At 41.8% G+C, this 14,291-nt stretch overlaps 1 protein-coding gene across 4 annotated transcripts in view; it reads left to right on the forward strand.

Moving 5' to 3' along the window:
* Nucleotides 1-14,291, forward strand: part of Prkar2a (protein kinase cAMP-dependent type II regulatory subunit alpha) — a 69,779-nt gene that overhangs the window by 26,854 nt on the left and 28,634 nt on the right. For 2 of the 4 annotated variants that reach the window (XM_059268702.1, XM_059268704.1), the window contains exons 2-4: nt 3,620-3,655; nt 7,209-7,261; nt 12,196-12,279. In XM_059268702.1, coding sequence (XP_059124685.1) covers nt 3,620-3,655; nt 7,209-7,261; nt 12,196-12,279 — 173 coding nt within the window. Of the gene's footprint in view, nt 1-3,616; nt 3,656-7,208; nt 7,262-12,195; nt 12,280-14,291 lie in introns of all 4 variants that reach the window. The other 2 variants (XM_059268701.1, XM_059268703.1) reach the window with 1 other exon arrangement.

Below are 14,291 nucleotides of genomic sequence, written 5' to 3' on the forward strand. Positions count from 1 at the left end.
TTTGCTATTCCTGACATGCAAGGATATGTACTTGGCACTAAAGGTTTTTGTTTGTTTTGAGACAGTCTCTCACTGTGTAGCCCTGGATGGCATGGAACTAACTTTGCAGACCCCGCTGGCCTTGAACTCATAGATAACTACCTGCCTCTGCAAATTCCCTAGAGTTGGGACTAAAGGTACATGCCATTACATCTGGCCCAACACTAATTTTTTTTTAACCTTTTTATTCATTCTTTGTGTCTTCCACACATGCATCACGATCTCATTCATTTCTCTGTCCCTTCATATCCACCCTCTGCCCTTGCAACCCTCCCTCCCCCCAAAAAAAAAAAAAAAATTTAAGAGAGAAAAAAAAAGAAGGAAAAATCTCGTCATGGAAGCTGTATGAGTCACACAGTTAACCCCTTTGTCCGTTTATCTTTGCTTGCAAGTGTTCATTGCAAAGAGCCATTGGTCTGGTTCAGGGCCTCTGGTGTCTGCTACACTATTGATTCTGGGCCCTCACTGGGACTTTTCTTGAATATCCTGTTGTTGCCCTGTGTCATGGAGATCCTGCAACTTTGTGTCTGCAGGACCCTTTTTCTCTTTTTACAGAGTGGGGAAGGTTTTTGTTTGTTTTTGAACAGCCAGTATGCTTCAAATGCTCCAGCAGTTCATAGATGGGGTGTATGTTAGAGTGGGCCAATTCATAAGCCTGGTTCTGGGCCTAGGTGTAGCAGGAATCTTAAAGAGTGATATTGGTGAAATTATTAAGGCCACTCCACGTAGTTAAAAGGAGATTTATTTAATGGCGTAACTTACAAGTTAAGGGATCGGTAGGTCGCGGGGTTTGGGGAAAGTGTATCACAGTCTAGCGGTGTTCTCTGGAGCTCTGCTTGGCCCCCCTTCACCGTCCAAGGTCCCGGAACCGAGCGAGAGCACAGCCCATCCAGATATCAGGTCTCCAGGCGCCTCCCTTGGCCCCGCCTTGTAGGCGTGACAGTTGCCGAAGTCTCAATGAGGGTTGGAACTTCCAGATCAAAGCTGGAATGGCTACCCACTACATCTAGGTAGTTACAGGATTGGTCAACCCGCCAGCTCTCTCCCATCCTCACCACCAGGGTGAGCTCTCCTGCATTGCCCTGGCTAGTTCACCCCTTGCTGCAATGAGCAAGGGGCAGGGCCACTTCTCCTGCTTTCATGCCCTCAGGATTGGCTCTCCTACACCTGGGTCATCAGGGCCAGCTGTACTGTGTTGCCCAGGTGAGGTGCAGGGGCCACTCTCCTGAGTGCTGCAGCTGGTGAGGGGCACAGCCAGCTCTTCCACCTGTCACAGGCAGCGCTGGGTGGGGATAGGAGTCGGGGAGCATCTCTCCTCCACCCACACCACCATATGGCAGATGAGGGGTGCAGCCAGATCTCCCATGCTCACGTTTACCCATACCCCTGTCAATAGGGTCAGCTCTGTTGTGCTAGCACTAAATTTTTTAATTGTGGCTTCTAAGGTCTGGTCCATCAGCTTCTGGGTCAGGCCAGTGTATCTCTGAATGCTTTATGATCAATTGGGTAATATGTCCATGAGGAAACAGCATCAGGTCCTCCTTCACTTTAGCCAGGACATAGCCCACAATCTTCTCATCCTCATCCACAGCGATGCAGCAGAGGTGGGCCAGAAAGATCCATGAGATATCTCAGTATAGCTCAAGTTGTCCTGGAACTCAATGTGTAGCTAAGGATAACCTAGAACTTCTCATCCTCCTGAATACTAGAATTATAAGCATGAGGTACATGCCTGTTTAGGAGGTGTTGCTGATCAAACCTAGGACTTCACACATGCTGTACAAGCACTCTGCCAGCTAAACTGTATCTCCAGACCCCAGTTTTTTCCTTTTAGAGAATGGGAAGGTTTTTATTTGTTTTTTTAATGTGTTTTTCCATTCTTTACCTCCATTTCCCCTCATGCTAAATATTGAACTCAGGGTTTCACAGATGTAGGACAAGTGCTCCTACCCCTTAGTTACAGGTCTGTGCCTTGTTTGTTTGGTTTTGTTGTTGTAGATAGAATCTTGGTATATAACCCAGGCTGGCTTCAAACTTGTAATACTCCTGCCTCAGTTTCTCAAATACTGGGTTTACATGCATGTACTACCATACCAGGGTATATTTTAATCATTTTATGTGTATGGGTATTTTGCCTGTCTGTATGTGTGTGTACCACATGTGTACCTGGTGCCTGCAGAGGACAGAGAAGGGTGTCAGATCTATTGTGGGGTGTAGCTTGAGTTTTCCTGTCTGGCCCACAGTCAGGACAAATCTCTCTCACCCGCTAGTCCCACAGCCGCTCAGACCCAACCAAGTAAACACAGAGACTTACATTGGTTACAAACTGTATGGCCGTGGCAGGCTTCTTGCTAACTATTCTTATATCTTAAATTAACCCATTTCTATAAATCTATACCTTGCCACGTGGCTCATGGCTTACTGGCATCTTCACATGCTGCTTGTCATGGTGGCAGCTGGCAGTGTCTCCCTCCGCCTTCTTCTTCTCTCAATTCTCCTCTCTGTTAGTCCCGCCTATACCTCCTGCCTGGCTACTGGCCAATCAGTGTTTTATTTATTGACCAATCAAAGCAACACATTTGACATACAGACCATCCCACAGCAGTGGGGGGCAAACGTGTCACAGCATGTGTATGGAGGTCAGAGGACAACTTCCAAGAGTTCTCTTTCCACTGTATAGGTTATAGGAATGGAATTCAGATTATCAGGCTTGGTAGCAAACACCTTTGCCCACTGAGATTGATTTTAAATTGGGACTAGAGAGATGGCACAGTGGTTAAGAGCACTGACAGCTCTTTCAGAGAACCTGAGTTCAGTTCCTAGCAACCACAATGATGCCTCAAACTGTAACTCCAGTACCAGAGGGTCCAGTGTCATCCGCTTCTGGCCTCTGTGGCCATCAGGTACCCACATGATGCATAGATGATATACATTCAGGCAAAACAGCTATACACATAAAAAGTAAAATCTCAAGAAAATTTGAATTATGTGTATGTGTGTGTCTATGTGTGAGTATATGTAAGGATAAGTTCCAGCTTATCCCTGGCTACAATTACTATGTATACATACATAGGTGCCTATGGAAGAAACCAGAAGAGGACAGTCTTGTGAGCTGTCTAACCCGGGTTTTGGGAACCAAACTCAGGCCCTCTGGTGCATTGAAGTTATAAGGAGCTTTTCTTTTTAGGGAAGTATTTTCCCTCCCTTTCCTCCTTCTCCTTTCTCTTCTGTTTTCGTTTTTTTGAGACAGGGTTTCTCTGTGTAGCCCCGGCTTTCCTGGATCTCGCTCTGTGGACCAGGCTGGCCTTGAACTCAGAGTGATCTGCCTGCTTCTGCCTCCTGAGTGATGGGATTAAAGGTGTGTGCTACTGCCAGCGGGGAAGTATTTTCTATATTGTTTTTATATGATCATGTTGAGTAACAATAATTTGTGGTCAAATATGGAAGAGCATGGACTAACCCACTGGTGATTGTGGGTGGTTAGTTCTGTTATCAGAGGGCTTTGCAAAAAAAAAAAAAGGGGGGGGCATGTGACACAATGATGATGACTAAATGTTGACTTTCTTTTTTTTTTTAGCAGTTCCGGCTCCTGGCAGGTTTACTAGACGAGTATCAGGTATGTGCTCTCTTTTATGACATACTACTAAATTTCTATTTTAAGATAGAAATATCTTAAGTGAACATAAATTCATTTCCAACCTGAAAAGATAAACTAACAATATTATATATATTTATTACACTAAAGTAAAACTACCTGTGATTTCTTTAAGTAAATATGTATTATATTCTTATAATTTGTCTTTTTGCATCTGTGTCATAATATTTTTCTATATTTACAAATAAAAATCATTCCCAAAAGTGATTTTTCATGTTGCTATTTTTAGCATCCTAAATTATGCTGCCACTAAAATTTTTCGTGAGTTTTTGAGTCACTTGAGTTATAGTCTTTAGTTACAGCGTGGAAAGTGGTGTTCTCTGATGAGAGACTGAACGTTGTCTCGGCCTTTTCTCTTTTTAGAGGCCGTATACGGATAAGGCTGCAGGGACAAGGTATCCCGAATATGCCTCTTTTGTAGTACGATTTCAAGAATAGAACTTCAGCTCATTATATTTGATGTTCTTGTAGTCGTTCACAAAAATGAATGCTTTCAGAATACAGAAAATCTATTTGTGTTTGTATTCCCTCCCCTCCCCTTTTTGAGTCAGGGTCTTACATGCCCCAGGCTTCCCTTGACTACCCTGTGTGTCCAAGGATGACCTTGATCTTAGGATCCTCTTTCACACATACAGAGTGCTTGGATTATAGGCATGTGCTACCATTTATTTGGTGTTGGAGATGGAACTTTGTACTCTACCAACTGAGCTAAATCCCCAGCTTTCTAGTTTTTTGTTTTCTTTATGGGACTAGCTTGATAACATTTTTTGTTATGTATTGTGGTCCAAGTTATATTATTTTTTCCAACAGATATAAAATACTTTTTATGAGGTGAAGAACCACACACAGCAAGGCATTTGGAGAGAAAGACTCCTGCAAGGCACTTTTTTGGGTGTGCTGGGATGGGATGGATGTGTATGATTCTGGAAATCAAAGTTCCAAATTGTTATTATTTTTAAAATATTTAATGTTGGGTGGTGCTAGCCCACACCTTTAATCCCAACACTGGGAGGCAGAGGTAGGTGGATCTCTGTTAGTCTGAGGCCAGCCTGGTCTACAGTGAATTCCAGGACAGCCAGGGCTTCACAGAGAAATCCTGTCTTGAAAGCCAGTCCCTCCTCCACACACACACACACCCCAAAAGAATTATTTATTTATTTTATTTCATTTTTATGAGTGTTTTGTCCACATGCATGTCTGTGAATCACATGCACGCCTGTTTCTGAGATGGCCAGAAGAGGGTGTTGGGTCCCCTGGAACTGGAGTTACAGACAGTTGTGAGTGAGCTGCCATGTGGACGGTAGGAACTGAACCTGGGTCCTCTGGAAGAGCAGCCAGTACATTTAACTACTGAGCCATCTCTCCAGCTCCCCAAATTATTTTTTTAATAAGTTTTTTGTTGCTGGTATTTTTCTTTGGTTTTATTTATTTGAGACATGTAGACAAAATTCTAAACGGTCTTATTAAATAAGAAACACAGAGCCAAATACAGAGTTAAAAGCCAAGAGATCAGAGCAAGAGCCACGACTACTTTATCTGACCACCTCGCAGCTGCTGTCGTTGCTTCCCCCAGAGAGAGAGAGAGAGAGAGCTTCTTCCTGTGTGACTTGTCTTCTTATTGCCTTTCTGTTCTGCCTTCTCATTGGCTCTAAACCCAACCACATGATTTACTCATCACTGTCTGTCTATACAGACCTCCAGGTCTCTATAGTTGGTACTGGGATTAAAAGTTCAGGTCACCTTGCTTGGCTATGTCCTTGACCACACAGAGACTCTGCCTGCCATGTGATTGGATTAAGGGCATGTGCTACCACTGCCGGACTTCTGCTTAATGGCTATGACCTCTGATCTCTAGGCAACTTTATTAACATACAAATAAAATCACATTGCAGCACAAATAAAATATTACCATAGAGACAGGAACTCAGTATGTAGCATAGGAAGAATTCATGAAACTTTAAAGCACTGTTTTGTTTTGTTTTTGAGACAGGTTCTTGCTATGTAGCCTAGGCTGCTCTTGAATTTATGGCAGCCTTCTAGGTTCTGAAATGTAAGAATACACTACCATACCTGCTCTAAGTGCTTCTTTCTTTCTTTTAATTTATTTTTATTTTATGTGCATTCGTGTTTTGCCTGCATGTATATCTGTGTTTTGGAGTTGGTTCCCCTGGAACTGGAGTTACAGACAGCTGTGAGCTGCCATGTAGGTGCTGGGAATTGAACCTGGATCCTGTGGAAAAGCAGCCATTGCTCCTAACTGCGGAGCCATCTCTCCACCACAGTGCTCCTTTCTTGATGGAGTGCAAAAATTAATGTTAACTGTCTTTGAAATATATAAGTCTACCAGTTTCAAAATTTTATTCATCAAAAATAAAAGGAGCCGGGTGGTGGTGGTGGCAGCGGCGGTGCATGCCTTTAATCCCAGCACTTGGGAGGCAGAGCCAGGTGGATCTCTGTGAGTTCGAGGCCAGCCTGGACTACCAAGTGCGTTCCAGGAAAGGCGCAAAGCTGCACAGAGAAACCCTGTCTCGAAAAAAATAAATAAATAAATAAATAAATAAATAAATAAATAAATAAATAAATAAAAGGAAAAGGGAAAACTTAGACTTCTTATATGTATGTTAAAGCTTCAAAGTACATTAAGCAGAAATCTGTGTTAGAATCTGTGTGTCTGTGTAGTGAGTATTCTGACTGGTGATGACAGGCTAGTTTACTGGGAATCTGGTACTGTGTCAATCACTTATTCCTAAGTGATAATGCTCTTTACTAAATGGTACTGCCTTGTAAGACTTACATGCTTATAGTGTATTAAAATAGTATGCTGTATTTTTTCCCATAGTTATCTTAAACTGAAATGTCACTAACAGTTGCTTAATGTAATTTAGAAATCCAATGATAAACTGGATTATGCCTCCCCACCAAATCTATACATTGAAGCCATATCAGTATGATTACACTGAAAAAATTACATTGAAAATTACATTGAAAAAATGGTCTTTAAAGAGGTTATTAAGGTCATAAGAAAATAAGACCTTATAAAAAGAGGAAGAGAGTTGGGGAGATGGCTAGCCTGGGACATGCTTGTAATGCAAGTTTGAGGATCCCTAGCACTTACGTAAAAGTTTAAGAGTAGCAGCACACATCTATAATCTCAGTGCTGGGAGAGGTGGAGGCCAAGTGGACTCATGCAGTTCACTGGTCAGTCAGCCTAACTGAGTCTGTGAGCTCCAGATTCAGTTAGAGGCCATTTCAAAAAATCAGGTGGAGGCCTGGGGTAATGGTGCACGACTTAAGTACCAGCACTGAGGAGGCCATCTTGGTCTACATAGTGAGGTCCAGGTCATCCAGAGCTTCATAATGAGACCCTGTCTCACATACATATAGACAAATAGATAAATAAGGTGTAGAGTGGATGTGAAAGACACTCTCTGGCATACACATGACACCCCATACTTCTTTTTTTCCTAAAATCACATATTTTATAACTTCCTTTTTTCTCTCTCTCCAAATTTAGTCTGTGCAGAAGCCTATAACCCTGATGAAGAGGAGGAAGACAATGACCCAAGGGTAAGAACTGAGGCTAAGGTGTTGTGTAGAATTGTGTTTCCTACTGAGCTCTTCTGCTGTCTACCTCAGCTTCATCACTGATGGTGGAAGATGTGTGAATTACATTTCTCTCATAGGCAGACCCTAACTTCTAATGTCTGTATGCCTGTGTGGATGTGTGTAGAGACTATAAAGCTAAACAGGCAACCATGAGGAGTGAGGGGTATAGAGAAAGGTTAAGAAGGAGGGCAAAAGGACATCTGTGGCATGCAAACGAAAAGGTTACTGAGGGTGCAGAGGTCAAGTGGGGGGGAGGGAAGAAAGGGGAATTGGCGAGCAGAGGAAGGAAGAGAAAGAACAAAAACATAGTTTGTATGAAAAATACCAAAGATGTTTTGTGACTGATAAAAGTAAATTTTAGCTGGGCATGATGGCACATGCCTTTAATCCCAGCACTCGGGAGGCAGAGGCAGGCAGATCTGTGAGGCCAGCCTGGTCTACAGAGTGAGCTCCAGCACAACCAGGGCTGTTACACAGAGAAATCCTTTCTCAAAAAAACTAAATGGGGCTGGAGAGATGGCTCAGTAGTTAAGAGCACTGACTGCTCTTCCAGAGGTCCTGAGTTCAATTCCCAGCAACCACATGGTGGCTCATAACCACTTGTAATGAGATCTGTTGCCCTCTTCTGGCCTGCAGGGACACATGCAGGCAGAATACTATATACATAATAAATTAATAAATCTTTAAAAAAAAAAAAAAAAAAAAAAAAACTAAATGAATGAATGGATGGATGGATGGATGAATGAAAATAGTTTCTGTGGGATGTCATTTTTATACAGTACATTGAAACTAGCCCCAGTTGAGGGTTTGGTGAGAAGAACCTGACAGAGCAGGTTCTAGGCAGAATTCTTCCCAAGGATTCAAATGGAGATCATTACATTGTTGTAATAGTGAACAATGGAAAAAACTAAAGTGACTCTTTAATCAAGGATTATCACCTACGGCTAAATTATGTCATATTCAAAGTAAGAGAACTATATAGAACAGGATTTAATGCTATTGCATTTGTTAACATTTAGGCCTCTGTACTGGCCTGCCCTTGGGGTCCTGACAGGATACACCTCAGCTACAGCCACTAAGAGCACCCCCTGTGTGCATTCCCTATATTTCCTTATAATAGGCAGGTCTTGTACACTCCTGTCTCTCTCTCCTTTCTTTTTTCCTTCCTCGTCCCCAGGGACTGGTCCCTGCCCCTTGTCTGCCCCTTGTCTGCCCCTTCTCTCTCCCCTTCCCCTCCATAAACCTCCTATGTGGGCCCTATTGTATGGTGTGACTCCTTCCCGGGTTGTTTTTAAAATACAACAGCATATATGTTTAAATGAGGTGCTTCTTGATTTTATAATTAATTTTGTAAACTAAAATAATTAATGCATTTGTCTGTTTGTATATCTCTGCAGAGACTTACACCTAAAAGAGTATAACCTAGATTGTAACCATGGTTGTGATAGCATCCTAGTTGACTATGTTTTCTGTTTGTTTTTTGAGACGGTTTCTCTGTGTAGTTCTAGCTGTCCTGGCACTCTGTAGACCTGACACTCTGTAGACCAGGCTGGCCTCAAGATCTGCCTGCCTCTGCCTCCCGAGTGCTGGGATTAAAGGTGTGCACCACCACTGGTTGATTGATTTAAAGTTCAGGTTTTTAGACTTATTTACTTTTATGTATATGAATGTTCATATATATATACCACATGCCTGCCTGGTTCCTGTGGAGATCAAAAGAAGGCATTGGATCCCCTGGAACTGGAATTACAGGCTGTTGTGAACTACCATGTGGGTGCTGGGAACCAAACCCAGATCCTCTGAAAGAGAAACAAATGCTCTTAACCTTGGACCCATTTCTCCAGCTCCCAGTTTTGTTTTTAATTATGTATGAGTGTTTAGTTTGCATGTATGTCTGTACACTACATGTCTGCCTGGTGCTAACAAAGAACAGAAGAGGGCATCAGATCCCCTAGGACTGGAGTTTTGAGTTGCCATGTGGGTGCTGGGGATTGAACTCAAATTCTCTGGAAGAATAGCCAGTGCTTTTAACTCCTGAGCCATCTCTCCAGCCCCAGCAGCCCCCCCCCCATCTTACAATTCTTAAACAATTAACATTTATGAGCTTTTGTGTTTACATGAGTGGGGTTATAAAAGACACTTCTGTGGTCATGCATACTTTAAAATAAGTAACCTATGAAGGATTTCTGAAACACTGTAATAATTTGTGCCAGATGTGGTGATGCACACACCTTTAATCCCAGAACTCTGGTAGCAGGGACAGTCAGATATCTGTGAATTTGAGGCCAGCCTTCCCTACATAAGAGATTCCAGGCCAGTCAAGGATACATTGTGAGACCTTGTCTCAAAAAAAAAAATGAATAAACAATTAAAAATAAAGTGCTAGCTGGGCGGTGGTGGCGCACGCCTTTAATCCCAGCACTCAGGAGGCAGAGGCAGGCGGATCTCTGTGAGTTCGAGGCCAGCCTGGGCTACCAAGTGAGTCCCAGGAAAGGCGCAAAGCTACACAGAGAAACCCTGTCTCGAAAAACAAAATAAATAAATAAATAAATAAAAAATAAAAAAATAAAAATAAAAATAAAGTGCTACCATTGAGTGATTATTAAGAGGTGTGCAGACTTGAAAAAAAATTAACTCTGGATATTGTAAAACTCTTGATGACTTTTCAAATTTTAAACACATTTTCTCTAATTTCCTATTGCAAATGTATGGTATTAGTTCCCTCTTTCCACCTGTGTGTGGGTTCTGGAGATTGAACTCAGATTGCCAGGCTACCACAGCAAGCATCTTTACCTGCTGAACCATCCCCTCATATTACAAATTTAATATATTTATTTTTGGTAAAAATCATGCTTAGGAAGTAGCATAATAGGTCTCTCAATCATAATATCAATGTTAGGTTGTAATATTTCTTTTTAGTTGAGTAAACATTTTTGTCTATAATAATGGTAATAGTTGTAAAGCACCTACTAAATGAATTTAAGGTACTGTTTTAGAGACTTTACATATATTATTTAATTCATATGACAGCTAGTTTGTAAATACCACTATTACTGTTATTAATTGTTGGTGTGTGAACTGTAGCTTATATAGCTGTTGTTAACTACCATCTCTATGTAGATGTCAGTAGACAGCATGAACTCCTCTGATTATTTTCTTTGAAAGTACTCTTTCTAGGCTGGAGAGATGGATCAGTAGTTAAGAGAACCTGCTGCTCTTGCAGAGAACCTACATTCAATTCCCAGAACCCACATCAAGTGGTTCTCCACCACCTTATAATTCCAGCTGTGGGTGATTGGGCACCTCTGGCCTTTGTAGGCACTTGCGCTCACATGCACCCACCCATACACTGACCCACACATACACATAATTAAAAATAAAGATAATTTCAAAAATATTTACTACCCACAGTTTTTCCCGTCGTAAATCAGAGCAGTATTGTTCATTTGGAGTCATCCTTAACTCTTCTTGCCTTTTTTTTTTTTTTTTTTAAATCACTTCATCTAATTTTTCAGTGAGTTTAGTGTACTCTGTCTTCAAAATCTATCCAAACTTCTCTACTTCTTGGTGTTGTTTTATCTTGGGCACAGTGGCTGCACCTTAATCTACTGCTATTACAACCAACAATTTTGACTCCACAGTTACCAGCCTGCTTCTGCCACTGCCGATAAAGGTAGCTTTTACTAAATCTTTATGGTTCTACTTATAAATAAAACTTGAGACCCAAAGGCTGGGGTGAAAACCTGCCAGCTCAGAAAGATTGAGTAGCAACTAGCTGACCTTCTCTCCTTGCTGGTGGCTCCCCAAAAGCCCGTCCTTCCACTCCGCCAAAGCCACCCCACTTAAAACCCCTCCATTCTCCCGGTGTGTCTTTATCTCTTCAGCCTTCTGATGCTCTGTGGTTACTAGTACTTTCTGATAGCTAGTTGTTAACTCAGCCTCCTGACCCAAGATTAATTTTATTTAATAAATGCAAATGCAAACTGGGGGTTTACAGTGTGATCAAATATCCCCCAACTTCATAGTTACCACCTGGTCCAAACAATATTGTATGCTTCCCAGCTTCCTCTAGGCCTAACTGTAATCCTAATCCTAACCCTAATTTAACAGCCTTGTGGTCCTTCAAATATTAGATCTCTTCCTGAATTGATAACCTCAAACCACTCCCAAGTTGTTAGAGAAAGTTCCATTTATTCTATGACCTATGTATAGTGTCCTCTGAGTTTGGACATCCCTCCTGCAACCGGCCTGTCCTGATCTTCCCTGTCTGCATCAGTCTCATCTCTCCCAGTTAGCTGTCACATCTGCTCCTCCTCCTCCCACCAGAAGGTCCTGGCTCCTGCCACAGCCGTCTGGCCACCTGCTCTCTCAGGTTGTACTGCTTGAGGCCTTAGTGCAGCTGTCACTTCCTCAGGGGGCCTCGCCGAGCCAGACTACACAGACTCTCGTGCTCACCTCACTTGCCTACTGTTTGTCCTTAATCTTGTCAGTCTCCAATGTATTTTATGTGTTTAGAGTATGTGCTCACTGTTGTCTCCAGAGCTGAGAGTGTCTGGAACTGAGGAGATGAACAGTATTTATTGAAGGAACAGTTTATAACCCTCTACTGTCCAGATGAGAATCTGGAGGCTTCCAGGGGATAGCTGATGATTGCCAGCCACACAGACAGCAGGTAGCTCCAACAATGCTTCTCACATTGCCTCCCACATTGCTTGCTGGATTTGTAAAATTAGAATTGTTTAAAACACACACACACACACACACACACACATATTTTGCTTTTTTTAATCATCTTTTCCCCCCTCACTTTTTAGGAAAAAGAAATACATTAATTTTTAAATGGGTGATTTTCAAATGGAATCAAATAATTGTCTTGGCTTTATTTCATTTGACAGGTGATTCATCCCAAAACTGATGAGCAGAGATGCAGGCTTCAGGAAGCTTGCAAAGATATTCTTCTTTTCAAAAACCTTGATCAGGTAACATTGATTTTAAATATATTTTTGTTATAATGATAGTTTAGCTATTTCCCTATTTGGCATTTAAGCCGTTTTTAACATGTTAGTCACAGTTCAATTAGGCATGTATCTTCAGATTTGTCTATTTACAAAATTTGTGTATTTGCTTTTATTCTGTTGATCACTATAATGAAGATACGGTTTTAAGACAGAATCTTGCTGGGAGGTGGTTGAGCACGCCTTTAGTCCCAGCACCCAGGAGGCAGAGGCCGGCGGATCTCTGAATTCGAGGTCATCCTGGTCTACAGAAAGAGTTCCAGAACAGCCAGAGCTACATAGAGAAACCCTGTCTCAAAAAAACCTTAAAAAAAAAAAAAAAAAGATGTTTTTGTTTTTGTTTTTTTATGTAGCCTTGGCTAGCACTGGAACTCCCTGTGTAGACTAGGCTAGCCTCACACTCAGAGAGATCCATCTGCTCCCACCTCCTGAATGCTGAGATTAAAGTCATACACTACCACACCTACTGATGTGGCTTTTAAATGCCTTTAGTAATACCAGTAATTTAGAAACTATGTAATTTAGTTATGCTGCCAAGAAAAGCCAAGGTAGCATGACCCTGGCTTTGATTGGAGAGTCTGAATTTATTTGACAAAGGGATTGATTTCCCTAGAGATGCGGCGATGTTGTTCTTGTCACCATAGCAACTAATCCACACAAGTGTGTGATTGTTTCTCATGTTTCGCATATGGGACTCCTCTTGTATCTTGTGTATCTGTAGGGTTTGACACAGGATGTGTGGCCAAGTGTCTGTCTGTCTGTCTCTCTTTCTCTGTGTATGTGTGTACATGTATCATAGTACACATGTGGAGGTCAAAGGACAATTTATAGAAATCAGTTCTCTCCTTCTGCAATGTGGAATCCTGGGAATCAAATTTAAGTCATCAGATTGTTAGCAAATGCCCTTACTTTCTGAGCCATATCATTGGCCCTCCACTTTATTTTTTGAGACAAGATTTCTTATGGAATTCACTGGTTATCAATTAGCTAGACTGTCTTCTAGTGAGTACTGGGAATCAACCTGTCTCTGCCCACCTACTGCTGGGATTATAGAGGCATTTCTGTGCCTGGCTTTTATGCAGGTGCTGGGGATTCAAACTCAGGTCTTCATGCTTTTGTGGCAACTACTTTACCCACCAAGCCATCTTCACAGCCCCAATTTTTTAACATTCTGTCTATAGCAGTAGGGAATCCTCCGTTTCTGCTTTCTCCTCTGCTTTGAGGGCCAAGCAGCATGAATGACTGAGATAATAGACCTATTTCTGGGAATCTCAGACTGTTCAGAGGCAGGAAGATTGGGATTAGAATTCCCATACTACTGAGCCCTCAGGAAAGACTGAGTATCTCTACAGCCTGAGCTCCTGACTAAAGGGAGTCAACCGTTTCTGGTATTTGTCAACCTGTCTGTTAGTAGTCATGTGGCTTATAGGATTACCCACAACTTTATTCAGAGCTTATTAGTCCAAGATTGAATAAAACAAAGACAATGACCTGAAGGGGCATCTTGTTTATGTGGACTACAGTTGGGTGATAGCTGTTTTCCCTGGAAGACCCAGCCATGTCAGTGGAGAGGGGACTTCCTTTTTTATTGTTAATAAAGCCATGTGTCAATTTTGTACTGGCACATTTGTACAAAGTTTTATTTCCCAGTGTTAGAAACACTTTTACCATTTTCTTACTGAAAAATAATTGATCTGGGCATGGCGAGAACATATGCCAGCACTCAGGAGCCTGAGACAGGAGGATCTCAAATTTGAGGCTGATCTGGACTGCACAGCAAGACCCTGTTGGAAGAATAAAAGAAAGAAAATGAATAGGGAGGGAAGGAAGAAGAGAAGGAATCTGGTATTTTATATTGTTATATTTTTCTTACATTAAAATTTTTTTTGTTGTTTGTTTTTGAGCATGTTGTGTGTGCATGGTGTGCATGTTCACATGTGTTTTGGTGTGGGCCAGAGGTTGATGCTAGGTATTGT

This window comes from Peromyscus eremicus, chromosome 7, assembly GCF_949786415.1.
Source record: "Peromyscus eremicus chromosome 7, PerEre_H2_v1, whole genome shotgun sequence".
Classification (NCBI taxonomy): domain Eukaryota; kingdom Metazoa; phylum Chordata; class Mammalia; order Rodentia; family Cricetidae; genus Peromyscus; species Peromyscus eremicus.